Below are 25,664 nucleotides of genomic sequence, written 5' to 3'. Positions count from 1 at the left end.
AATAAGTGTCAAACGTTCAGGTGAAATAAGCATGATAATGGGTGGGTTGGCATGACCATTAAATACTGCACTGGAACTCTACATGGGCTGTTAGACACATCCCTCTGCTCCCACACTGTTTCCTGTCTCTTCTAACATCCAGTAAAAGGAAAAAAATCAACTAGATTGTGCTAAAACAAAGGTCAACTAGAAAGTGTGAGTGATGGTTACTGCACAATGATGTAGTCGTTAGTGCCGTTTGTAAACATTTTCCATTCTCCTCCCTTTCAGAAACATGGTAAGATTGTAGTTCTTAGTTTTCTCTGGGGAGCAAGGGGGTTGGGGTGTGAATAGTTCTGGCAATGACTTGTGAGTGTAAATGACAGAAGTCACTTCCACATTAGAGCACTTATTTGTCCATATATGACCTCCAACATTTTTTTCTCTTTCCCTCTTTCACTGCAAATAAACCATGTTCCAGGTATTAATTTCTATATCATCCTAGGTCCTGGACAGACGGCAATGCTAACAACCTTCATTTTCACAAAAATCCTCGAATGTGGAGATTGGTATCTATTTTACAGGCAAGGAAACTGAGATTCAGAGAAGTTAGGTAATTTTCCCTAAGGTGACCTGGCTGAGAAGTATTTTCTGTCCTGTAGGAGCTTACATCTAGCAGCTGAGTCCCGTGAAAAATACCCATAAGGCAGAGCAAAGCTTCTGGGTTCCTTCAACCAGAGTTCTCTTGTCTGCCGGGGTTAAGAATGCCCTGGGATGCGGCTCAGAGTCATATCCTTGGTCAAAGTGATTGCAATGTATTTTTTCATCCTTTTTTCAGCTCCTCCTTCAGCTGGAGGGGGTCACCATGTTTTTGTCTTTGTTTTTTCTGTTGAAATTAAATGTCCTGGGCTCCTTACTGGACTTGAATTCTAAGTCCAGACCCATTAGGGTATAGAGCATGAGGCAAACGCTTTATATTTTAGCTCCTCATTAGAAAAGTGCAATCCTAGGGAAGCAAGAGCGGGTGAAAGAAAAGTAAGCAAAAAAGGAAGGCAACTTCAAGGGGGTGCATCACTGAGAAGCTGCTACTTAGTATAAAGTGCAACTGATTGCTCAGTCTCACAAGACCATCTTCCAGAGAGGCTGTGTGAACTACTGCATTCCAGGACAGAAGACAGAGAAGAATTTATTCACAGGGATAAATGATAGATAGATAGATAGACAGATAGATGACAGATAGATAGATAGACAGATAGATGACAGATAGATAGGGGATGGGATGGCATGGATGGATGTATGGACAGATAGACAAAATATAGATCTTACTGAATTTTACATTGTGTCATAGGTGATCATTTATATGCCTATCTCGTTAGTAATACTGCAGGTTCCCAGGGGGAATAGTCAATTGTTAAAGGCTTAGGTTCAGACAAGATTGGATTTGAATCCCAGCTCAGATGGGTACTAGCTCTGTGACTTTTGACAAGTCACTCAACTTCTCTGGGACTGTTTCTTCATCTATAAAATGGGGTTAATACTATCACCTCAGAGGTTGGAGGGGAGGGATGACAATAGCATGTGAAGAAAGGGCTCAGTATAGAGCCTATTATGTAATGATGTTATAATATATTGTGTTATTATTATTCAGCATATCACCCAGGGCTTCCAGTATGATGTTTTGCATGTTATAGGCACAAGATAAATGTCTACATGTTTAAATCACATCCTGTTTTATTCCATTTCCATTTCTAGTTTCTATTCCATTTCATAACCACCATGGCTGTTTTTTTCTAACTTCCTCTCACGAGCTGCCCTTGACCATATATTGATTGGGTTTCAATCTAGATCATTAGCAACCAGATTGACTCATAGGATGATGTGAGCAATGTATTATCTTTGAGGAAAGGTAGATATAAAATGGAATTTAAAATTTGATGTTCAAAAATATCAACATACTAGGGCTTCCCTGGTGGCACAGTGGTTGAGAATCCGTCTGCCAATGCAGGGGACACGGGTTCGTGCCCCAGTCCAGGAAGATCCCACATGCCGTGGAGCGGCTGGGCCCATGAGCCATGGCCGCTGAGCCTGCGCGTCCGGAGCCTGTGCTCTGCAACGGGAGAGGCCACGGCAGTGAGAGGGCCGCGTGCCACAAAAAAAAAAAAAAAAAAAAAAAAAAAAAATCAACATACTAAACTGTATTGCCCATTCTGAGCTCAAAATGCCAGGGACTGTAGCTGGAAAACTGAACTAGTGATATCACCCTTGTGCTTGTCAAGTGGGCCTGAATGGACATAATTATAAGGAGAATTGCAACCAGCCCTGTTGTTGAGTTGAAATTTTCAGAATTGATGCTATATCTCAAATCTTGTGATTAATAGAAGTCCAAGAGAAGAAATATTAAGATCTGAGATCCAAAATGTGGGAGATTTCTACACATCTCCCTCGGGAAGTCTGAAGTGTTTACCTGCATTACAAGTTCTTTTGTCTTAGAGATTCTCTCATTTATTTGTTAATCTATCAAATGTTAATTACCTATAAACTCCTCTGAAGCAGCACAAGCCTCATAAGCAACTCTGTTCTGACAATTCTGGTTGATTCCAAACATAAACAAGGTACTGCTAATTAAATGAAAAAGCCTCCAAACAACTAGAGGAAACTTCTTGAAGGGAACCGAAAAAAACTCATTTAAAGTTAAGTTTTACCTGGAGACAGTTCTTCAGCCCCAAGGGAAGCAAAAGAGTGTAAAATTTGGCCCAGTGATTCATCTAATAAATCATAATTGCTTGTGTTTCCCTTCTCCTGTTTACCTAGCAAAAGCTGTTGGCAGCAAATGAACAGATTTTAATGCATTTGCTCTACATCCTGACCTAGAGACCTAATCCTGGCTATTGTGGAAATTATTAGGCAGTGGTAGACCCTCAGGTGGGGAACTGGCAGCAGGAGATAAACCTCTCAAATGAGCTACCTGCTTTTTTACACACTTACCTTTCAAATAGAAGCTAAATACAAATGGAACAGTACATGCAAAATGCCAAGCGAAATGAAAGATGCTTAAACAAAAATCTTCCTTTAAGCAAATTCTGTCATCACTATCATTTTACAGATGAGAAAGCTGCAGATTTTGTCCTTGTCCTTGAAAATTTATCCTTTACATGGAGGCTATTTATCTGTGTCTGTAGAATCACCAGTAATCCTAATTACACATAGTAGGTACTCAATATCTATTGAATTGAATAAAATTAAAATAGATATATTGAATACGTGCTATGTATAAGACACCATGCTAAGCATTTAAGGTGTATGGAAACAAACCCTTTTCTATCTGAGCCCTCTAAGCAAATCTGTGGAACTGCCTTGAAATATTTTACTTAGACCAAGCAAGTGATACAAGTTGGGAAGATACTGAAACTGATTTTAAAAACAAGTCAGAGATGCTTTTTCTGGAGATGATTAAGAATAGGATAGATAATCGACTTACGGCATATTTTAGGTGTGTTACTCCCTACTGACCAAGAAACTTCAAAATGTCTCCTAAAATGAGACTGATTCAAAATGTCCCCCATTTCCCACCTCCTATGTAATTAGCATATGTAATACTGACTCATTCTTGTCTGGAATCTTATTCTTTACCGAGTTTATTTGTGTCCCTTTACTAATTTTAAAACAATTGTATAGGGATAGATAAAATAAGGATTATTCTCATTTTAGAGGTAAGATAATGGCCAAGGGTTATTAAGCTGGTGGTCGAACTAAGCTTGGAACCCTGGCATGTAGGTTTCCAGCTAAAAGTGCTCCTGTAAATTCACATCAATCTAATGGATCTAAAAGCTGTACGCTTTTTAGATATTCTTATACATTATCCATTTAGCATTCTTCTTGAAACTTTCTGTGATATCCCTACTTTTTTTTCTCTTTTTCATCCCATCTTGCAAATGTCTGTAGGTTCCAAAGGTAAACATTTTAATCTTTTTTTGCTTCTGTACAATATCCTTGGGTAATGCCATCCTATTCTCTGTTTCTAGAGCCATTTACGTGTTCATAACCCTGAAATCTGTGTCTTTAGCTGCGTTTCTATCCTGAATACCCAATACACGTAGTTAGGTGTCTACTCGACATCATCACTTGAGTCTCATAGTTGGAAGATCCAAAACTAAATTCATTGTCTTCCTCCATAATTGTTTCCTCCTCCTGCTGTTGGTAATTATTGGCAACACCACATATCTAGTAGTCAGAATTCATGGGCATGTTCTCTATTTGCTATTTCTAGTACCTCCCTCCCCATGCAATCAGCTAATATATCATACCTATCCCTTCCTCTCCTCCTTACCACTGTCTAATTTCAGCTTCTCCTCATTTCTGACCTGTTTCTCTATTGAGCCTTTTCTTGATCCTCTTTTTCCTCTGTTTTACCTCCAATTGTTTTGCAGTGATTTATGAGTATTTTACATCAGCCTAGGCTTTTGGATGAATGTTCTAGCAAACAGGAATATTAACTTATTCAACCCCATTGTTTAGCAATATTTCCAGAGCATAGTAATTGTTTCAATAAGTGTTCACTGAATGAATGAATAAATAAATTATTTAAGGAATGGAGGAAATAGGAGAGAAGTTACTATACTATAAGACTATAGAAAGTCAAGTAAACTAATCTTCATAGGAAAAGAGGTTTTTTTTTTTTTTAAAAAAATAAGCTTTATAGTTTATACTACAAGAGATCTTTAGGAAACTCACCATGATATATATCCTGAATGTTTCCTTTCTTGGCTAAGATGAACTGTAAAATACTATGGTTTCCAAACTGACCAGAAGTTTAGCTAACTCTGGAGAGTCCTCAAATAGTTTTCTGTGGCAAAGATCATGACGAGGGATCACAAAAGGAACTCCCAAACCAAGTAGTTATTTCAAGCTTTGTGTGGGCTCCTTTTAATGAATTTTCCATAAACGGAAACCCACCGGGTCACTCATGGTTCTGTATACCAGAGAGAGCAAGCCCAGTGGTATGCGACTGGCTGCATTGCATCATGCAAAAATAAATTTGCTGGAGGAAGTGTATTCTTGTATCCTTTAAGGAGAAGCATATACTGGTAGCCTGCTGTAGTGAAATCACTTGTCATCTAAGAAATTTCCATCTCAGTAACTTTGGACAAGAGCTAGTCTTAGCACAAAGAAAGAAAAATCATCAGTTCATCTAGGCTTTGGTTGATCTCCTCACTTTCGTGATCTCCTAACACTATGCTCTCGAATCTGAATGAAAAGTTAGCATTTTAGGGCTTACTTTTGGACTGCGCATGAAGGCTATAGCATAAGTTAGAGCATTTAGTAAATGTTAAAGGATATGGCCAAACAATAGTATTCTATGACACATGCTCTGGGTTTTAATTCTGCCTCTACTAATCACTGTGACCTGGGATGGTTGGTCATTCTAAGACTCATTTTGTAGCTTGTGGAGACTTAATGATGATACTGGTAAAACATCATAAAGTAGGTACCAACCAATGTGTTATAAAGATTATTTTTCAGTTCAACGCCTGGCACAGAGATTTAATGTGTGTTTGTTAGAATGGAACAGACAAAACAGAATTCTACCTTCATATTGCCCATTTTTCTTTCCACTACCATATAACTCCTAAATATGGGGAATTTTGTTAGAAATTTTATGTTTGGGACTAAGGGTTATGTGATTAATTGAAAGATCAGTTAAAGCATTTAATAATAAAAATTACATACCTATATCTTAAATATTTTATTTTGACTTAAAACATTTAAATAAACATTCATTCACCCGTATTTTGAGATATAGTCAAGGCCTTTCTTAGAATCTGTGTTGGCTACCTGGAGTCCCATGCTGTCTTTCTTACAAAACCCTTATCTAAAATGTATGGCCCATCCATTTCAGTTTTGGAACTTAAAGACATTTTTGAAATAAATTGATTATATAATCCTTCTGGATGTTTTCCCCATTTTGTTTTTGCAGTTGTCTCAGCTACCTCAGATGCTATGGTAGGGTTCTGTTGTTGTTGTTTTGTTTTTCCATGCCTCAACTTTATCAAGTCATCCCCCAAGCATTCAATTTACTTTTCATAGAAAAATAATTTTTTCACACCCATGTTTACTGGTTTACATAATATTTGAGTCTCCCAACTATAGTTACAACTACAGCATATACAGACACATACATACAATGAGTATCAACAGAGTCAGCAGCAAACATATCACTGACTTTTTTAAGAGAGCAAATGGGAGCTGGAATGCTCAAGGAGAAGGCATGGCTAAGAATCCGGCGAGCTGGGGCAGCCCTTGGTTTTACAGAGGGAATGGAAGGCATGGGTGAATCTGAAAACTGGAGGTTGATAAGAGAGTTCTGCAGTATAGGCATAGCTTGGAGATATCGCGGGTTCGATTCCAGACCACCACAATCAAAGGAATATCACAATAAAGCACATCACATGAATCTTTTGGTTTCCCAGTGCATATAAAAGTTATGTTTACACTATACTGTAGCCTATTAAGTGTGCAATGGCATTATGTCTACAAAACAATGTATATACCCTAATTAAAAAGTACTTTATCGTCAAAAAATGCTGTCATCTGAGCCTTCAGTAGGTCATAATCTTTTTGCAATAATAACATTAAAGATCACTGATCACAGGGAAGTCCCTGGCGGTCCAGTGGTTAAGACTCTGTGCTTGCACTGCAGGGGCACGAGTTCCATCCCTGGTTGGGGAACTACAATCTCACATGCCACGTGGCACGGCCAGGGGAAAAAGAAAAAGATCACTGATCACACATTACCACAGCAAATAGAATGATAATGAAAAAGTTTGAAACATTGCAAGCATTACCAAAATGTGACACAAAGTGAGCAAGTGCTGCTGGAAAAATGGCACCAATGGACGCTCAACACAGGGTTGCCACAAACGTTCAGTTGTAAAAAACACATATATTGTGCTGTGAAGCACAATAAATCAAAGCACAGTAGAGCAAAGTATTGTAAAAAGGGGTTTTACAAATAAAAGAGTGGAACAAGAAGTAGGAGGGGGGTTAGAGCAAAACATTTGTTTCCAAGTTCATTGGCTACTTAAACTCTGTCAATATTACAGTGATAGAAAGAAAAATGGTAGAGCCAGAAAATGCTTCAGAGAACAACTAATTCAGCCCACCCATCACCTTCACCCACTACAATCACCTGCTAATATTTGACAGATGAGGAAAGATGGTTGGGTTTGAAAGAGAACATTCTTTAACACAGTCCAACATGAAAGAAAAATGGAAGGTGAGGAGAGGGACAAAGCTACTATAGATGGAGCCTGAACTGTCCTTTCAAGAAAAGAGACATGGGGGGCTTCAGGAAGGATTCCTGGACTTGTGGGAGGCACTAGATTAGAGGACTTCTGGATTCCCTTCAAGGATTAGGGGTCTACACCAGAGGATGGATGGGTAGGGAATGGGGAGAGGAAGAAAGAAAAAATGGAGAGAAAATTCCATTTAATTTTTCTTTAAAAATCAAGCATAACCCAAAGCAGACTGGCCTCTTTTACAGACAGCACTTTATGCTTCTGCATAGACACCTATGTACGTGTCCCAGCCTTTGCAGATATTCATCAGTGGTTATGTTATGCACTGCACAGAAACATTTATTTTTGAACTCTTCTTAGACTTTAAATATTATCAGCTGGCAAAGGAGATAGAGCCAGTGTTAAGATGGTCTGTCCTCCTTTGGCTTCTTCCTCACTGCTTTTCTAGGAAAGGCAGAAGAAAGTGAGAGAGAGGACTGAGATGAAGAGCTTTATTAACTTTGCCCATCCTCTGTCCAGTAACTGGTTCCAGAAATTTGGTGCAGGAATTGGGGCTAACCAGATAGGGAGACTCAGTATCCAATATGGGCCACACAGAGTTCTGTCATTTTACCAAAGTGGAAAATTTTCAAATAAAACACAGAGGCCCAATGGAACTTGCTGAAAACAAGTCTGCAGTTCCTAACGGCTTTCCAATTTTTTAAAAAATATATACGATCATTCCATGCGGTAGCCGAGGAGAAATGACCTTCACCATTATAACTGCTCTCTAATCCTTAAGTCAACCTGATTTATTTATTTTTTCTCTGTGGATTCGTTTCACCTAAGCTTCCCTGTATTTTGAAGAGATGGCAACTAATTTCCTAAGCATGGTTTCAGGAAACCAACAATGTCATGTCCAATTGCCTAGAAAAATACAAATTGCATCAGTATTCTTGGTCAGGTCTTGTATTTGTGGGGCTGCTTGTAGTGAGCACCATCTGTGGGGTTTTTCCCATCTCATCCTCGTCACTTCTTGGTAAGAGAGAAAAGGGTCCGCTGATGAGTAAATGAGCCATGTTGGTGTGAGGAAGGGGGCGTGATGGGAAGTCAGGCGGGGGGAAGTCTCAGGACTGCTAGCCCTACCAGGATGGGGCTCACTCAGCAGCAGCAAGCAGGACAAAGGCATATCCCTATGGACCTCTGAGCTGAGCTTCTTGAAAGAAGAGAACCCTCAAAAGTGGCTTTTCAGGAAACTGAAAGTGAACATCAAGAGAAAAAAAGCATTTTTCATTGCTTTCCTGTGGCTTTGCGAGTTGCATCACGAAAACTTCATTCCCTAGCGTTGAATATTTTCGAAATATTTGAGCCAAGCCCACACAGGGGCCTTGAAAAATATAGCATAATATGATTCGAATGACCAAGAAGCAACAAAGTCAGTTCATCTTGCTTCATTTCCTTCCAAACATTGATCGTTATTTGTAGTTATTTATTCTTTCCTTCTATGTTCTCTGCCTCCTCACTAGACTGTGGGCAGTTTGAAGAGCATCTTTGTTTCGTGTGCCACCATATGCTAAGATCTTCTACAATGCCTGGTACATGGTAGATGCTCAATAGATATGTGTTGAATGAACAGATTCCATCTATTTCTGACAAATCCAGACCAAACCACAGAGCTTTCACTCGTTACTGGTCCACTTCTTTCTCCTAATGTTGACCCAGTTTATCTGAGCCAATAGAAAACCCCAGGGAAATTCAAGAACATACATTTCTCCAAAACCCTCGGGTCATGAGAGCGTCCTGAAAATACCACCGAAGCAGCCCTGGTTTTGCACTGTATTCTACTTATTGTTGGTTAGGAGTCCCTTACATCACAGCACTCTGAAAATTGCTCTCAGTTAAACAGTCCATGGCCCTAGGTGAGATCTTTTATTCGTTCAATCTGGTTTATCAGCTCATATTAGGTCCAGACATCCCTGACCCTTGTCATGTCCCAATAAGAAGTGAATAGAATTACTTATTAAAATGCCCAAATGCGTATGAAAAAGGCCTTTCTTTACCTTTGTTATTCCTCTTTCAAAAGGGAGTGCTGTTTCCCTAGCTTGGCACACTTTTTCCAGGTCAATGGGTTTCTGTGAGATTTCCTGAGTTCTGCAAAGAAGAAAGTTTGGAAAAAATTATTATTTGGCCTGCCACCTTCCCAAAGCCTGAGAACAGTCAGTGTTGATCCCTGTATCAGAAACAAACAATAAAACCCAAACAAACCACCCCTACGCACAAACAACACTTTTTCTTCTAATTAGTGTGAAGAACTACTTCAGTGTTCCCTTGAAGACCTTCTGAGATCTAGACTACAAGACAGAATGCCCATGTGGCGCTGCCTTCCCAAGCAGTACTCTTGCCTGCAAAATCTTTCTCCTACGCACACAGCTCTTCGGCCATTATGGACGGAAACTTCTGAAACCCTGCCTGCTCCCTGAAGTTTTTCCCAATTAACCTTAAGAGAGGTGGTCATTTAATTTTCTAGACATCATTCACCTATGAGATTCAAGACTGCACCATATGATGTTATGGAGGAAATATGTCTTAAAATTCTAGGAATCTTCCAGTAGATTACCAGCTGCACAGAGACAAAGATCATATCTTTTATCATTTTTTTTTTCTTTTTGGCTGCATTGGATCTTCGTTGCGGTGTGCGGGCTTCTCACCGCAGTGGCTTCTCTTGTTGTGGAGCACAGGCTCTAGGCCCGCGGGCTTCAGTAGTTGAGGCGCGTGGGCTCAGTAGTTGTGGCTCACAGGCTCTAGAGCGCAGGATCAGTAGTTGTGACGCATGGCCTTAATTTCTCTGTGGCACGTGGGATCTTCCCGGACCAGGGATCGAACCCATGTCCCCTGCTTTGGCAGGCGGATTCTTAACCACTGCGCCTCCAGGGAAGTCCCAAGATCACATCTTACTCACCAGCATATTTCTGGTATATTTCTGGTAGGCATGCAGTACATATCTGTTGCATGAGTGAATGAATGATCAGAATGACTGTTATCACCAACTGTTTACTTTACCATATGTTTGGAATCATTACATCTTAGAACGGGAAAACTAAAAGAAAAATATCATCTCGTCCTAAATATGCTACTGTGACCACCCCATTTAAAGTTTGTTATCTCTCTACCTTCCCCTCCATATTTCCAATTTTTTTACAACACTTATTTTCTATTGTATAATTTATGTGTAATTTGTTATTTATTTTCTTACTCCCCCAGTTGGATGGTAAACTCCATAGACAGAGTTTATTGACTATTTTATTCACTACTGTATCCCAATTGCCCAGAACAGAGCCTGGGACACAACTATCGTCAAGTGAATAAATTATATTTATTGAGTATGGGCTCCACACATGGGAATCACAGCAGTAGATTTTTCAATCCCCAGCCCCAGCTTCACATCTGTGGAATCAGAATGTTTAGGGATATAAATCTCAGGACTCTAGATGTTATCAAGGTGTCTAGGTGATTCTGGTATAGCTATTCTGAGAACCACTAGTTCACCCAACTCACTAATCTAGATAATCCTGAAGCCCAGGGAGGTAAAGTGTCACTCAGGGCACATGGGTTATTTAGCGGTGCATCTAAGTGTAATCATTTCTATTCTGATGAGCTTTCCACTCCAGCCATCTACGAGCTAGATTTACTGAATATGTTTTGCTGCTATTGCCATCTTGGTCTTTGAGATTAAGCTACTTAGAGGCAAGAATTATGGCTTCTGAAATCACTTTCTGGGGTCGTAGCTCAGTAGGCAGGAAGGGCATGAGGCTTCAGGTATTAAAGGACTCTTTGAGGTTAATGATGCTTTTGCACAGAAGAACCACCCCATTTCCACGCTAACATGCCACGATTTCCCTTTCTTCTTCTAGTTCCTGGACATCTCCATTAAATGGACCACCCAGGAAACCTTTCCTCCGAAGTACCTTCATTATGACCCTGAAACCTCTCGTCAGCTGCTGTGTGATAAATGTCCTCCTGGCACCTCCCTAAAACAGCACTGCACAGCGAGGCGGAAGACCCTGTGCGCCCCTTGTCCTGACCACTACTACACAGACAGCTGGCACACCAGCGACGAGTGTCTGTACTGCAGCCCAGTGTGCAAGGAACTGCAGTACGTCAAGCAGGAGTGCAATCGCACCCACAACCGCGTGTGCGAATGCGAGGAGGGGCGCTACCTGGAGCTGGAGTTCTGCTTGAAACATAAGAGCTGTCCCTCTGGATTTGGAGTGCTACACGCTGGTATGCATTCGCTTCCAACATGCCGCCGAATTCATTAGCATCACACACAGTCAGGCAGTAGGGAAAGGTTAAGGGAACATGTTTGTCCCGGTGACATTACAGGACAGCAAATTGCAAAGGTAATGGAACCTGCTAGGTATGTACTATGTGTCTGGATGGCTGCCAAAGAACCATTCCTCAGAGGAACACTTTGCCACTAAGGGGCAATTTAGTTACAAATCTCAAATGCAGCAAATCACTCCCTAATGAGATGCATGATTGACTGCTCTTCCTTAAAGGGACACACTCCGAGTTGCACTGTTTATAGCTGAGCTATGCCTCTGTGTTTCACTTCAGCATGGAGAGCTTCAAACTGCAGTGCTTCCTGACAAACATTAAAAATGTTAACTGATACCAAGAGAGTAATTATGCGGATATTAATGAGGCTCTGGCGTGCTAACAATGAGTAGTTATAATTAATTATGTAAGAAATGAGAATGGCTAGGGGAAATGCAGTTCATTATTAAAAATGAAGCTAGTTCTTCCTTTGGCCTGGCAGTTGAGTGTCTGGGAGGATAAAGATGGTAGCAGCATCTCTTCAATGAGCTTATCCTTTATCTTAGACAAAGCAGACTGTCAAGCCAAGAGTAAGTACCTGTCTACAAACAAAGTACCTTCTCTTTTTGCATTTTGAATAGCATAGGTTAAGGCCAGCGTGCACTGAACTTTCTAAGGTTGTAACCCACTTTTTTTTGTTTTTTTGCTACATTCACGAAGCTTCGGTATAGTCTGCATGCTCTCCTGGCCTGGGAAAATTAAGAGTATTCACCTACTTTTCTGGAGGAAGCAGTAATCGGTATAGATTCCAATGACACAGTCTGAAGCAGTGTTTCTCAACCTCAGCTCTACTAACATTTGGGGGCTGGATAATTCTTTTTGTGGGCAGCTGTCTGGTACATTGTAGAGTGTTTAGCAGTATCCCTGGTCTTTAGCCACTAGATGCTAATAGCACTCTTCCCCCAGTTGTGACAACCAAAAATGGCCCAGACATTGCCAAATGTCCCCTGGATGGCAAAATCACCCCTGGTTGACAGTCATTGGTTTTGAGAATGCTAATTATTTGTAACTATTTTGATTTTAAGAAGTTGTAATATAGATTCTAAATGATTATAAACATTTTAGGTTTAAAGGCCTACAAAGGAAACATATTCAAAAATTGAACTACTGGGCTTCCCTGGTGGTGCAGTGGTTGAGGGCCCACCTGCCGATGCAGGGGACACGGGTTCGTGCCACGGTCCGGGCAGATCCCACATGCCGCAGAGCGGCTGGGCCCGTGAGCCGTGGCCGCTGAGCCTGCGCGTCCGGAGCCTGTGCTCCGCAATGGGAGAGGCCACAGCAGAGAGAGGCCCGCGTACCACAAAAAAAAAAAAAAAAAATGAACTACTAAGTTGCCTAAGTTGTGAATTTTATAAAATTAATCACAGAAGGTGCAAATTGCATGACAGTTCCTTAAAATGCCTCTAGTATGAGTATCTGAGGAAGAAATTGGTGACACTTCTTAGCTTTTATTGGATGATACTCTGGGACTCAAAAGCTAAGCCGAGATGTAGAGGGGGAAGCCCACCCAACAGAAACAGATCCACTGAATTCAATTCAGTAATTTATATATGTGGGGAAATTAATTAAGCAGGGGCTATGCAGCTTGGAAACTACAAAGCTTTGAAAAATAATGGAAGTAGTAAGGATTTTTCTCACATAAGCATGAAAATTTGTTTGTAGAACAAAGTAAGCAGGCAGTCAGAAGACTTAGTACAAAGGTACACGTTTATTCATTTACTTACTGCTCCCTCCCTAGAAACCTACAAAGGAGTTCCTCATGGAAAATACGAGGTTTCCAGTCCAAAGACAAGATTCTGTAGTATTATTCTAAAAAGTATTTAATAATCATTCTTCGTTTTTTTTTTTTTTTTTTTTTTTTTTTTTTTTTGCGGTACGCAGGCCTCTCACTGCTGTGGCCTCTCCCGTTGCGGAGCACAGGCTCCGGACGAGCAGGCTCAGCGGCCATGGCTCACGGGCCCAGCCGCTCCGTGGCACGTGGGATCTTCCCGGACTGGGGCACGAACCCATGTCCCCTGCATCGGCAGGCGGACTCCCAACCACTGCGCCACCAGGGAAGCCCGTGGTTGTTGTTTTGAAGCCAGATTGTCTTCTCCTCTCCATATTTTACACTGACCCTTGACAACATGGGTTTGAACTACGCAGGTCCACTTGTATGCACATTTTTTTTCAATAGTAAATACTACAGTATGACATGATCACAGTTGCTTGAATCTGTGAATGCAGAACCCCGCTACAGAGGGCTGACTATAAAGTTATAACGGGATTTTCGACTGTGCAGCCTGTTGGTGCCCCTAACCCACCACTGTTCAAGGATCAACTGTACTTCATCCTGTTAGTCCCGAAATTCTTATGTAATTGCTTATGGCTAGCATGGTGAATTCTCCACTGAAAAGCACAACTCCTCTTGCCATTCTATTTCACATTTTGCCTGCCAGATTGTACTTTGTATGTTTCTGTTGATATTAATAAGGCAAAATCATTTACTTAGATGGATACATCTTTTTATAAGAAGTTCTATCAGTCATAAAAGAGGGGAGTCGTTTTCAGAAAGGTCATTACATAAAGCCTCCAAATACATTAAAAAAACTTTCCTTCTATAATTCTTGGATTCCTCTTGGTAGAGAACTTTACAGGCTAAATTACCTGAAAGAATGTCTTGTACCTATGATTTTCTCATTGGGACACATGAGCACACCCAAGCCATCAACATGTATGTGAAGAATGACAAGATTCTTCTTTGTGCAGTTGGCAAAGGGAGACTTGGATCCAGATGTCCAAGACCATTTATCCCCAGAATAGTAGCAATGAAATAATACCATGGAATCTCTGTCCAAATACCTCTGCTTACGATATTGGATAATTTGGTATCAAGTTGGATCCCATTTAAGGAGAGGAGTGTAGCAAGAAAGTACTTAAAAAAATAGACCTCTTTGTAAAGTGGTTCCTAAAGATGATGTCACTGCAACCCTGCAAATGGCATTTAACATGTGAAGGTTTCATGCACGGTTCCCCCTTCTCTTTTCTTTCTGCCAACCGTCTGTCATTTTTATTGGCCAATGAATCATCAATCCCTTTAGAAAAGAAAGAAGCCAGAGTTGAAACTAAAACCGATCCATTGTACTCTTCTTTTCTGGTTTTGGAAAAGGATACAATGAGATGGGAGGCTGAAAATTTTAATAAATGAAATTTATTAACTTTCTGTAGCTTTCCTTTGTCCCTTTAGTATTTGGTATCTTGCGTCAGCCAGAACTGGCCTGTAAAAGCTACATTTGAATATTAAAGTCTAAATCTGTTCAACTAGCTTACACTAGATGGAGGTATTTTCATATGCAAGTACACTGTAATGTATGATCTACCCAGGCATAGAGTCGAGGGTTTGAAGATATTTATTTTTAATAGCATCTTTAGTTGTTGACTGGTTCAAGTTTTCCTGCCAATGATTTACCCAAATTTATCAAGTATCTCTCCACCATGAAATAAAATGCCCTTACAGTCACCCTTCCCTGAATTTTAACGACTGCGCTCTTTTCAGACTCAACAGTTTAAGCAAATGGTATATCATCTTCCATTTACTATGTAATTGTAGGCTTACGCTTTTGAGTCTATGGTCAACTTTATTGCCACCTTCAAAAGTTTATTATAATGTTGTAAATTTTTACTTCTCAAGGTTAGCTTACTTGTGAGTTGCTTCACGATTAGGATTCAGGAAAGAAGGAACTTCAGTAGGAACTGATTGGAATTTAACGACGCAGCATTCCATGGGTACTGATTTCAAAGAATGATATTACAGCAGTTACACAGCAGTTACCTTCATGATTTCCTAGGAATAATTGTGTGGAGATTATGGTTGACAAAAAGATCTTACTGACAGTTTAGCACAGGCAGGACTAATTGAACATCATACGCTTCTTTTCTTTCCTCCCCAATTTTGTGCTTGTAGGTAACAACAAAACACATTTGTGTTTGTATTACAAGTAGGGGAGACTGCCTAAGGGGCTAACTCTAGAAGTTTTGTTCTGTCTAATGAAGTGAAAAATGAAAATGCCTCAAGTTTTGTGCAATATAATAGTCGCAGTAAAAACCAAGTGAAAAGTCTTATCCAAACATATGGAATTTAAGAAAAAAAAAAATGTCATGAAGAACCTAGGGGTAAGACAGGAATAAAGACACAGACCTACTAGAGAATGGACTTGAGGATATGGGGAGGGGGAAGGGTAAACTGTGACAAAGTGAGAGAGAGGCATGGACATATATACACTACCAAACGTAAGGTAGATAGCTAGTGGGAAGCAGCCGCATAGCACAGGGAGATCAGCTTGGTGCTTTGTGACCACCTAGAGGGGTGGGATAGGGAGGGTGGGAGGGAGGGAGACGCAAGAGGGAAGAGATATGGGAACATATGCATATGTATAACTGATTCACTTTGTTATAAAGCAGAAACTAACACACCACTGTAAAGCAATTATACTCCAATAAAGATGTAAAAAAAAAAAAAAAAGATGGTATCTGCTGCGAAAGTATTTGAGAAGAATGTGCTGAATGGCTTGGTATTTTCTGTAGGAACCCCGGAGCGAAACACAGTTTGCGGAAGTTGTCCGGATGGGTTCTTCTCCAATGAGACGTCATCCAAAGCACCCTGTAGAAAGCACACAAACTGCAGTGCACTTGGGCTCCTTCTAGCTCAGAAAGGAAACGCAACACATGACAATGTATGTTCTGGAAACGGTGAACCGACTCACAAGTGTGGAATAGGTAATTATGTTTCAAAATAGCAGTCTTTGTACCACCTCTGAGTTGAATATAAGACCCTCCAGCCCTTCTTAGTCAAACTTGTATTTTCCCTTTCTTGAATTTTAACCAACTAAGACTATTCCCTGTGCATCATTGCTAAAGCCACAACTCAAAATCTTTCAAAAAGTCCCCATCTTCTCACAATCATGCTCCAAACCCTGACTTTCACACTTGAATCAAATGTTACCCATGGGGAACGGGGTGGTGTAAAGATTTTGTTTAAGGTTAGATGATCAGAGTCCAAATTGCAGAATTTTTTAAGCTATGCATTTTTATCACTTTTAAGAATATCTGTATTATTAGCCAAAGTATAAATTGGCAACAAAGAAGCATAGTGACATACATAGATGACAAGTTAGAAATGCAATACTGGCTTTGTTACCTATGGTATTACTGCATCTGTTGCATGGAAGTTCTAAGTTCCTGTACTTGTCTTAAACTCTTTATTCAGGAAAGGTCAGTAGCTCCAAGCTCAAGTTACCTGAATGTACCTCATGTTGGTGATGGTACTAATCAGGTTGCTGTCCTCACCTTGTCACTCCTACCACCACACTAACCTCAGACCTTCTACCAAGGACTCATCACACCAAGGAGGATCGACCTTTTAGCATTTAATCAGCTTGAGTCTCCCCAAACATCTTTTTGTGTGACATAGAAGTATATAAAACATAGGAATGTGGGTTGGGAGATTGAAGATTCAAACCCAGTTCCAACATTCTTTCACTGTATTGTAAAAATCTTAGATAAGTCATTCAGCTTTTCTGCTTTCTTATTAAATAATGGAACGAGGGAAGGGATAGAAGAAGAGTGACCGCTAACATTCTCTTTAATTCATTTATACTTTTATTTCTATCATTCTTTGAGCACTTACTATATGCCAGACACTTTTGCTATATGGGCTTTAATCTTTATAAAAATACTGTAAAGTTTGTTCAAGTTAATGTATGAACTTGAATGGCAGAGTCAGAATTCAAACCCAGACCTAATGAATCCAAAAACAAACTATTAATCCCTGGGATATACCAACCCTACCCAGACACTCAGGCCATTGCACTTCTTTTCTAAATGACATGTTTTTGTGTTTGATTATTTTCCCACTTAATGTACGCTTATACATCTGTATCCATCCTTGTTCCCAAAGGTAAACTACGTGTCTGTGTGTGTGCAGAAAATAATACACTATTTTAGATTACTTTTCAAGCTCCCTTAAAGACAGTGATTTGACATTGATCTTGAAGTAACCTGTAGACACCAGCTAAACCTTTAACAAAATATTTCACAGTTACATTAAAATATGTTCATGTATATATTAACATATATATATACACATTATGCTATATATATAGAATTTTTGCTGTAAGTTATTTATAGCAGTAATACATTCTTATTAGATGTTTGTTAAACTCTCCCCCCACAAAATGCTCTAAAAGAACATTAGAAAGGACATAAACCCAGTTGGATTAGTGATCTGCCACTAAGACCAGGCAACAGAAGATTGATTTTATTCAAACTTCTCATTTTAGCATGCAATATCCTGGAAAACTCAACTGTGTTGGTTTTTATTATTACTATTATTATTATTATTTTTGTCCTTAGACGTCCAAGAATCCCATTATCGAGTAAATCTTCTTGGTTTTCCCACCTTCCTTTAGACATGACCCTGTGTGAGGAGGCATTCTTTAGGTTTGCTGTTCCTACAAAGCTTACCCCGAACTGGCTCAGTGTCCTGGTAGACAATTTGCCTGGCACCAAAGTGAACGCAGAGAGCATAGATCGGATAAAACGACGACACAGCTCACGAGAACAGACTTTCCAGCTGCTGAAGTTATGGAAGCATCAAAACAAAGACCAAGATATGGTCAAGAAGATCATCCAAGGTATGGGAACCTGAAATAAACAACTCGATCAGAAATCAGAACACCTGTTGGCCCTACAACAGAAACAGGACTATGTACCTGTTTAGTTGTGTGGATGATGTTTCCCTTTGGGAATTACTGTTGGACTGAAAACGTATTCATCAAGTGATAGTGGATATGCTATTCCTAGAGCAGTCATGTGAGGTTTTGCTCTCACCTCCTCTACTCCCCAATTTCTTTTTCAAGTGTCTCTCTGAAGGGAGAGATAATACATTTCAAATGCGGGACTAGACCTCAGGAAATCTGACTCTGGATCCCCTTAGCAGTTTTAGGAGCATCCCTTCTGGCCTACCTAGAAGTTCTTTAACCACTTTAGATCTTACTTAGCAATTCTACCAGGAAACTATGTTGGATTTATGTGGTAATTCTCTCCAGAGAGCCTCTAAGTGTCTTACAGGTATCCTCTCATTAATCCTCACAACACAGCCTATTTTATTTTACTTTTAAAAATTTATTTACTTATTGATCTATTTTATACATATTAGTGTATACATGTCAATCCCAATCTCCCAATTCATCCCACCACCACCACCTGCCACTTTCCCCCCTTGGTGTCCATACGTTTGTTCTCTGCATCTGAACACAGCCTATTTTAAGATTACCATTTTAATAGCATGTGTTGTGAGGATTAATGAGATAAGGTCTGTAAAGTGTTTGAGTTTCTTGGAGAATCTCCTTTAGAAACTCTGTGTGTGTGTGTGTGTGTGTGTGTGTGTGTGTGTGTGTGTGTGTTATGATGGGAGAGAATCGGAGGGGAAAAGGAAGTAAGTTTCATCCAGTGTGGACTATAAGCTTTAGGATACACAGTAGAAAAAGTTCTGACTTTGATTAGCATCGGGAGGACATGGTAGAAAAAATGAGGGAGCGTTTTCATAATGCAGACAGTGTCAAGGAGAAATCCATTCTGCTCTTCACATGTAGTTAAATGACTGAGGAGTCCTACACAACCTTAAAGCCTCAAACATCTGAAACTGAGGCAACAGATTTTAGGCGACTGACAGCTTTAATAGTTGAATGGTTTCACTTGTGCAAAGAGTAAACTTGTCTTCTGTTTTTGGCAAACAAAATGTATTCTTTGAAAGTATAATTAGCCCTGAAGCAAAAAGAGAGGGAAGGAGAGAATCAGAGACTGTTAGAATTGGAAGGGACCCAATTTCCTATTTTATAAATGAGGACATTTCAGCCCAGAAAGATGAACAGACTTGCCTTCGGGCCCACAGATAATAAATGACTCATGTCATCAATAGAAACGTTATTTATTGCCTCTTATGTTTATGTCCTAGCTCATTACTGAAATATTCTCCAGGCCACGTGTATCCTGCTGTTCTTTGGCCTCATATTATTGGGTTTTCACGGCTCCTCCTTTGCGCTGACAATCTCCTGGTGCTATTTATTAAAGACCGTTTGAAGGACCTAATTCTTCAAATAGCACATATATTGGGTATCAGTTAATGGAAGTTTGTATTATAAAATAGCTAACTTTGTGTTTTTCCTAAAAGGTTACACTTTTAATGTCTCCAAATTTTCTTAGAAAACGGTGTGTCTGTAGTTTCCCACTGTTATTTTCCAAATTTGGGCTTTTCACAAAGCTGTGTTGGATGCCTAGAATATAGGAAGCATATTATCCTAGTGTAACACAAAATAATATTTAACTCAATTCTCAGGAATAACTAGCATTACTTAAGCCCTCCCAAAAGGAAAGGAGGAGGTTGTCCTTGAAGTTATGAAATTCTGGGGAACCTCCTTTTGCCTCAGGGAAGCTTTACGGCAGCTTTGGGTGGATGACGTGAATGTCTCTGGGTTTTGCTTTATGCAGATATCGAACTCTGTGAAAAGAGCGTGCAGAGGCACATTGGGCACATGAACCTCACCTTCGAGCAGCTTCTAAGGCTGATGGAAAGCTTGCCGGGGAAGAAAGTGACGACAGAAGACATTGAGAAAACAATGAAGACGTGCAAATCAAGTGATCAAATCCTGAAGCTTCTCAGCCTCTGGCGGATAAAAAATGATGACCAAGACACCCGCAAGGGCCTGATGCATGCCCTAAAGCACTTGAAGACATACCACTTCCCCAAAACTGTCACTCAGAGTCTGAAGAAGACCATCAGGTTCCTTCACAGCTTCACCATGTACAGATTATATCAGAAGCTATTTTTAGAAATGATAGGGAACCAGGTCCAATCATTAAAGATAAGCTGCTTATAACCGGAAATGGTCATTGAGCTGTTTCCTCACCATGGACCAGATCCAATAAATGAGTAAACTGTTTCTCAGGCGCTTGAGGAGGGTACAATGATTTCTTTCTCATCACCAAGGACTAGATTTGGCCACAGGGCCTGAAAAGAAACTATGGTGTGGAGAAAGAACTCACATCTCCCCCCAAAGTTTAATAAATCCCAAATAATTTATCCAACTAACAGATTTGGTCCAATATCTACTGACTATATTTTTCCTTGTTACTGCTTGCAGTAATTCAACTGGAAATAAGAAACTAGACTCCATTGTGCCTTACTAAACATGGGAATGTCTAACTTAAATAGCTTTGAGAATTCAGCTGTACTAGAGGCTTTTATTAGAAAGCCATTTTTTTCTGTAAAAGTTACTAATATATCTGTAACACTATTATAGTATTTGCTATTTATATCCATTCAGATATAAGGTTTGTACATATTACCATCCTGAAGGGAAACTGTGTAAGACTTAATTTTAGAAAGAAAAAAATATATATTCTGTTTATTATTATGACAAATGAAAGAGATAAAATATATTTTTTAACAGAATATTTGTAACATTTCCTAATAGGTACTGCCATTCTTCCTGTGTAGAGTATTTTTGTAATATACTTTTACCTGTGTAAACTGAATTATCATTTTATAGAAAATGCGTTATTTAGTCAATTGTTTAATGTTGGAAAGTGTATGAAATATAAATTATCTGAATATTAGATGCTCTGAGAAACTGAATGTACCTTATTTAAAAGATTTTATGTTTTTACTATATAAACAACATCATTAAAGTTTTCAAATTATTTTTCATCGCTTTTCCTCTTGCTTTTATGTGAATGGGACATGAATGGGTCTGAGCTTTCACAATTTTCCCTTTCTTTTATCACCAGAACCATCTGGGAATTGTTAAAAATGAAGATTCCTGGACCAATTTATTGAGAAACTCTGGAAAGGAGGGCAGAAACCTGCATTTTTAACAAGTTCCAAAGTAATTTTTACTACACTAAAGTTGGAGAACTTCTGAAGTCAAGCTTAGTATAGAGATGGCACAAACAACTTATAATTACTGCCACTAGCATCAAGAGACCAAACTACCTAAGTTCTTTGGGTTTCAAGTAATAGAAACTGGCACTACTTAAGAAAAAGTTAATTGGAAGCATGGTGTATTTGGTTGAGTGGTGCCCCTGCCCAAAATATGTTTATGTCATAATCTCCAGAACCTGTGAACGTTACTTAATTTAGAAAAAGGATCTTTCTTCGTATGTGTAATTAAGAATCTTGAGACGATAAAATCATCCTGGATTATCCAGGTGGGCCCTAAATCCAGTGGCAAGTGTGTTTATAAGAGACACATAGAGGGGAAAGACAGAAGAGAAGATGATGTGCAGACAGAGGCACAGATGGGAGTGATGTGGTTACAAGCCAATAAGCCATAAGCTAGGGAAGAAAGGAACAGATAGATTCTCCCCTAGAGCCTCTGTAGGGAGCACAGTCCTACTGATATCTTGATTTTGGACCTGCCCTCCAGGTCTATGAGAGAATTAATATCTGTTCTTTTAAACCATCCAGTTTGTGGTAATTTGCCAGAACAGCTACAGGTAATAATACAGGTTGTATCCAAGCCTCAGAAACAGTAGAATTAAGATAACGCTGGGCTCCTTGATGGCAGAAGTTCCTGCACTTTCTCCTAGTCTTATATTTCTGTAACTTTTAGTTCAAAATGTCAAATTCCTAGCAGAGAGACTCCGGTTGTCCTAGGTGAGGACTGGTGTAAATATTCAGTACATGGCTAGTGAGGGTCTCTCTTCATCAGCTGCAGTTCCCAAGAAGGGGATATGACTGGGAACAGGGTCCATTACACCCCATCCTTTCACAGTCTGTGTTTCTCTTTTCTCTCACTTTTCTGTGGTTTAGAATGTAACACAGATCAACCTTACCTTTGTGAAACCAGATCATTATGGCCGCTTTGACAGAAGGGTAGATCCAGGTAAATGTCACACAAACTCATAAATCTGGGGAAATAAAAGGCAGAGGTAAAGTCAAGAGGCGCAAACCTGGAGAATCAGTCCCAAGGCTGCAATACGGGGTGGAAAATACTGTGGAAATTAAGTGCTGAAGTCGTTAGGTCGGAGGACAGGGGCTAACTAACAGTCATCATGTTCCCTTCAGAAGTTCCAGTTCTTCCACCAAAGTTCTTGTGCACAGAAAATGAAATGGCCTCATATACATCAGCTAAGTTTAAGAAAAGTTTGGTAGTTAATAGTATCAGATATAAATCCTTCAAATGTTAGTTTGATTGGCTTACCTGCTGCTCCTTTGGGTTCAGTCTGCCTCAAGCTTCCCCTCCAAGGGTAACAGAACATGTAAATTCATGTCAGTTTCTCTTTTTTCAAAACTTTTAATTTTGAAATAGTTTTAGACTTAACAGAATCATTGAAAAGCCAATATAAAATATCCCTAGTGAGTTATTTTGTAAAATATGCCTCAATTTCAGTCTGTCTGTTTTCTCGTGAATAGATGATGCTATGGATTTGGGGAGAGAATATCACATAGGTAATGGCCCTTCTCACATCATACCAGGTGCAAATGATATCAGCATGACTAAGTACTGTTGATATTAACCTTGATAACTGAGTGAATTTTTACATAAAATGTGAGATATGTATTGAAGTCCTTTTTTTGTTTTTTATTTTTTTTTTTACATATGGTCATCCACTTGTTCCCATAGGATTGGTTGAAAAGACGAGCATTGCTTCTTTAATTGCCTTTGTGTCTTTGTCAAAAATCAGTTGATTATATTTCTGTGGGTATATTTCTGGACTGTCTATTCTGTTCCATTTATCTGTAAGTCTATCTTTTCATCAGTACCACACAGTCTTTTTTTTCTTCTAGTTTTCTTGAGATACAATCAACATACAGCACTGTATAAGTTTCGGGTGCAAAGCATAATGATTTGACTTATACATCATGAAATGATTATCACAATACATTTAGTGAACATGCATCATCTCATATAGATACAAAATAAAGGAAAAAAATATTTTTTCTTGTGATGAGAACTCTTAGGAGTTACTCTTAACAACTTTCATGTGTAATACATGGCAGTGTTAATTATGTTAATCATGTTGTACATGACATCCCTAGTACTTATTTATTTTATAACTGCAAGTTTGCACCTTTTGACCACATTCGTCCAATGCCCCCTCCCTCTACCCACCCCCACCCTGGTGTCTGGTAGCCACAAATCATTTCCTATGAATTTCTGAGTTTGTTTTGAAGTATAGTTGACCTACAACATGATATTAGCTCCAGGTGTACAACATAGTGATTTGATATTTCTGTACATTTCAAAATGACCACCATGATAAGTCTAGTTACCACCTATCACCATACAAAGATATTACATTATTAATGACTATATTCCCCATGCTGTGCATCTCATCCCTGTGACTCATTCATTCTGTAACTGGAAATCTGTACCTCTTAATCCCCCTCACCTATTTCATTCATCCCCATACTTCCCCAAATCCTCCTCCCTCTGGCAACCACTTGTTTGTTCTCTGTATCTGACTCTGCTTTTGTTTTGTTATGTTTGCTCGTTTTGTTTTTTAGATAACATATATAAGTGAAATCATATGGCATTTGTCTTTCTCTGTCTTATTTCACTTAGAATATTACCCTCTAGGTCCATCCGTGTTGTCACAAATGGTATGATTTCATTCTTCTTTATAGCTGAATAATATTCAACTGTATATATACCGCATCCCCTTGATCCATTCATCGACTGATAGCAGTTAGGTTGCTTCCATATCTTGGCTACTGTAAACACTGCTGCAGTAAACATATGGGTACATGTATCTTTTCAACTTAGTGTTTTTGTTTTCTGCAGAAAAATATCCAGAAGTGGGATTGCTGAACTGTATGGTAGTTCTATTTTTAATTTTTTGAGGCACCAGCATACTTCTTTGCATAATGGCTGCACCAACTTGCATTCCCACCAGCAGTGCACAGGGATTCCCTTTTCTCCACATCCTCAACACTTGTTGTTTTTTGTTTTTTTTTTCCTTAGATCAACTATATTTTTATTTTAATAGATCTTTATTGGAGTATAATTGCTTCACAATACTGTGTTAGTTTCTGTTGTACAACGAAGTGAATCAGCCATATGCATACGTGTGTCCCCATATCCCCTCCCTCTTGAGCCTCCCTCCCACCCTCCCTATCCCACCCCGCTAGGTCATTGCAAAGCACGGAGCTGATCTCCCCGTGCTATGTTGCTGCTTCCCACCAGCCAACTATTTTACATTCAGTAGTGTATATATGTTGATGCTAAACTGATGTGAAGTGATACCTCATTGAGGTTTTGATTTGCATTTCCCTGATGATTATTTTTTATTTTTATTTTTTGCGGTACACGGGCCTCTCACTGTTGTGGCCTCTCCCATTGCGGAGCACAGGCTCCGGACGCGCAGGCTCAGCGGCCATGGCTCACAGGCCCAGCCGCTCCGCGGCATGTGGGATCTTTCCGGACCGGGGCACGAACCCGTGTCCCCTGCATCGGCAGGTGGATTCTCAACCACTGCGCCACCAGGGAAGCCCTCCCTGATGATTACTGATGTTGAACATCTTTACATGTGTCTGTTGGGCATCTGTATGTCTTATTTGGGAAAATGTCTATTCAGGTCCTCTGTCCATTTTTAATTGGATTTTTTTTTTTTATTTTGAGTTGTGTGAGTTCTTTGCATATTTGGGATATTTACCCCCTAACGGATACATCATTTGCAAACATCTTTTCCCATTCAGTAGGTGACCTTTTCCTTTGTTGACAGTTTCTTTTGCTGTGCAAAAAAGCTTTTTAGTTTGACATAGTCCCATTTGTTTATTCTTGCTTTTGTTTCCCTTGCCTGAGGAGACATATCCCCCCAAATATTGCTCAGACTGATGTCAAAGGTCATACTGCCTATGTTTTCTTCTAGGAGTGTTATGGTTTCAGGTCTCACATTTAAGTCTTTAACCCATTTTGAGTTTATTTTTGTCTATGGTGTGAGAAAATAGTCCAGTTTCATCCTTTTGCATGTAGCTGTCAAGTTTTCCCAACA

The 25,664-nt window shown here is 39.5% G+C and overlaps 2 protein-coding genes across 11 annotated transcripts in view; one reads left to right on the top strand and one right to left on the bottom strand.

Annotated features, from left to right (window-relative positions):
* Nucleotides 1-21,297, top strand: part of TNFRSF11B (TNF receptor superfamily member 11b) — a 28,976-nt gene extending 7,679 nt beyond the window's left edge. Inside the window, exons 2-5 of the mRNA XM_030875660.2 lie at nt 11,165-11,534; nt 16,194-16,385; nt 18,077-18,301; nt 20,157-21,297. Coding sequence (XP_030731520.1) covers nt 11,165-11,534; nt 16,194-16,385; nt 18,077-18,301; nt 20,157-20,545 — 1,176 coding nt within the window. The 3' untranslated portion in view covers nt 20,546-21,297. The remainder of the gene's footprint in view (nt 1-11,164; nt 11,535-16,193; nt 16,386-18,076; nt 18,302-20,156) is intronic.
* The window catches only part of COLEC10 (collectin subfamily member 10), a 449,524-nt gene that overhangs the window by 152,490 nt on the left and 271,370 nt on the right, over nt 1-25,664 (bottom strand). For 9 of the 10 annotated variants that reach the window (XM_060287701.2, XM_060287702.1, XM_030875661.2 and 6 more), the window contains 3 exons: nt 22,503-22,577; nt 18,132-18,311; nt 9,314-9,404 (listed from right to left, as the gene is read on the bottom strand). The exons of the other annotated variant lie outside the window; for it this stretch is intronic. The gene's annotated coding sequence lies outside the window, so the exon portion shown is untranslated. The remainder of the gene's footprint in view (nt 1-9,313; nt 9,405-18,131; nt 18,312-22,502; nt 22,578-25,664) is intronic. 10 annotated transcript variants of the gene reach the window in all.

The sequence above is a fragment of the Globicephala melas genome, chromosome 17, assembly GCF_963455315.2.
Source record: "Globicephala melas chromosome 17, mGloMel1.2, whole genome shotgun sequence".
Classification (NCBI taxonomy): domain Eukaryota; kingdom Metazoa; phylum Chordata; class Mammalia; order Artiodactyla; family Delphinidae; genus Globicephala; species Globicephala melas.
This window is presented reverse-complemented; position numbering and strand designations above follow the sequence as displayed.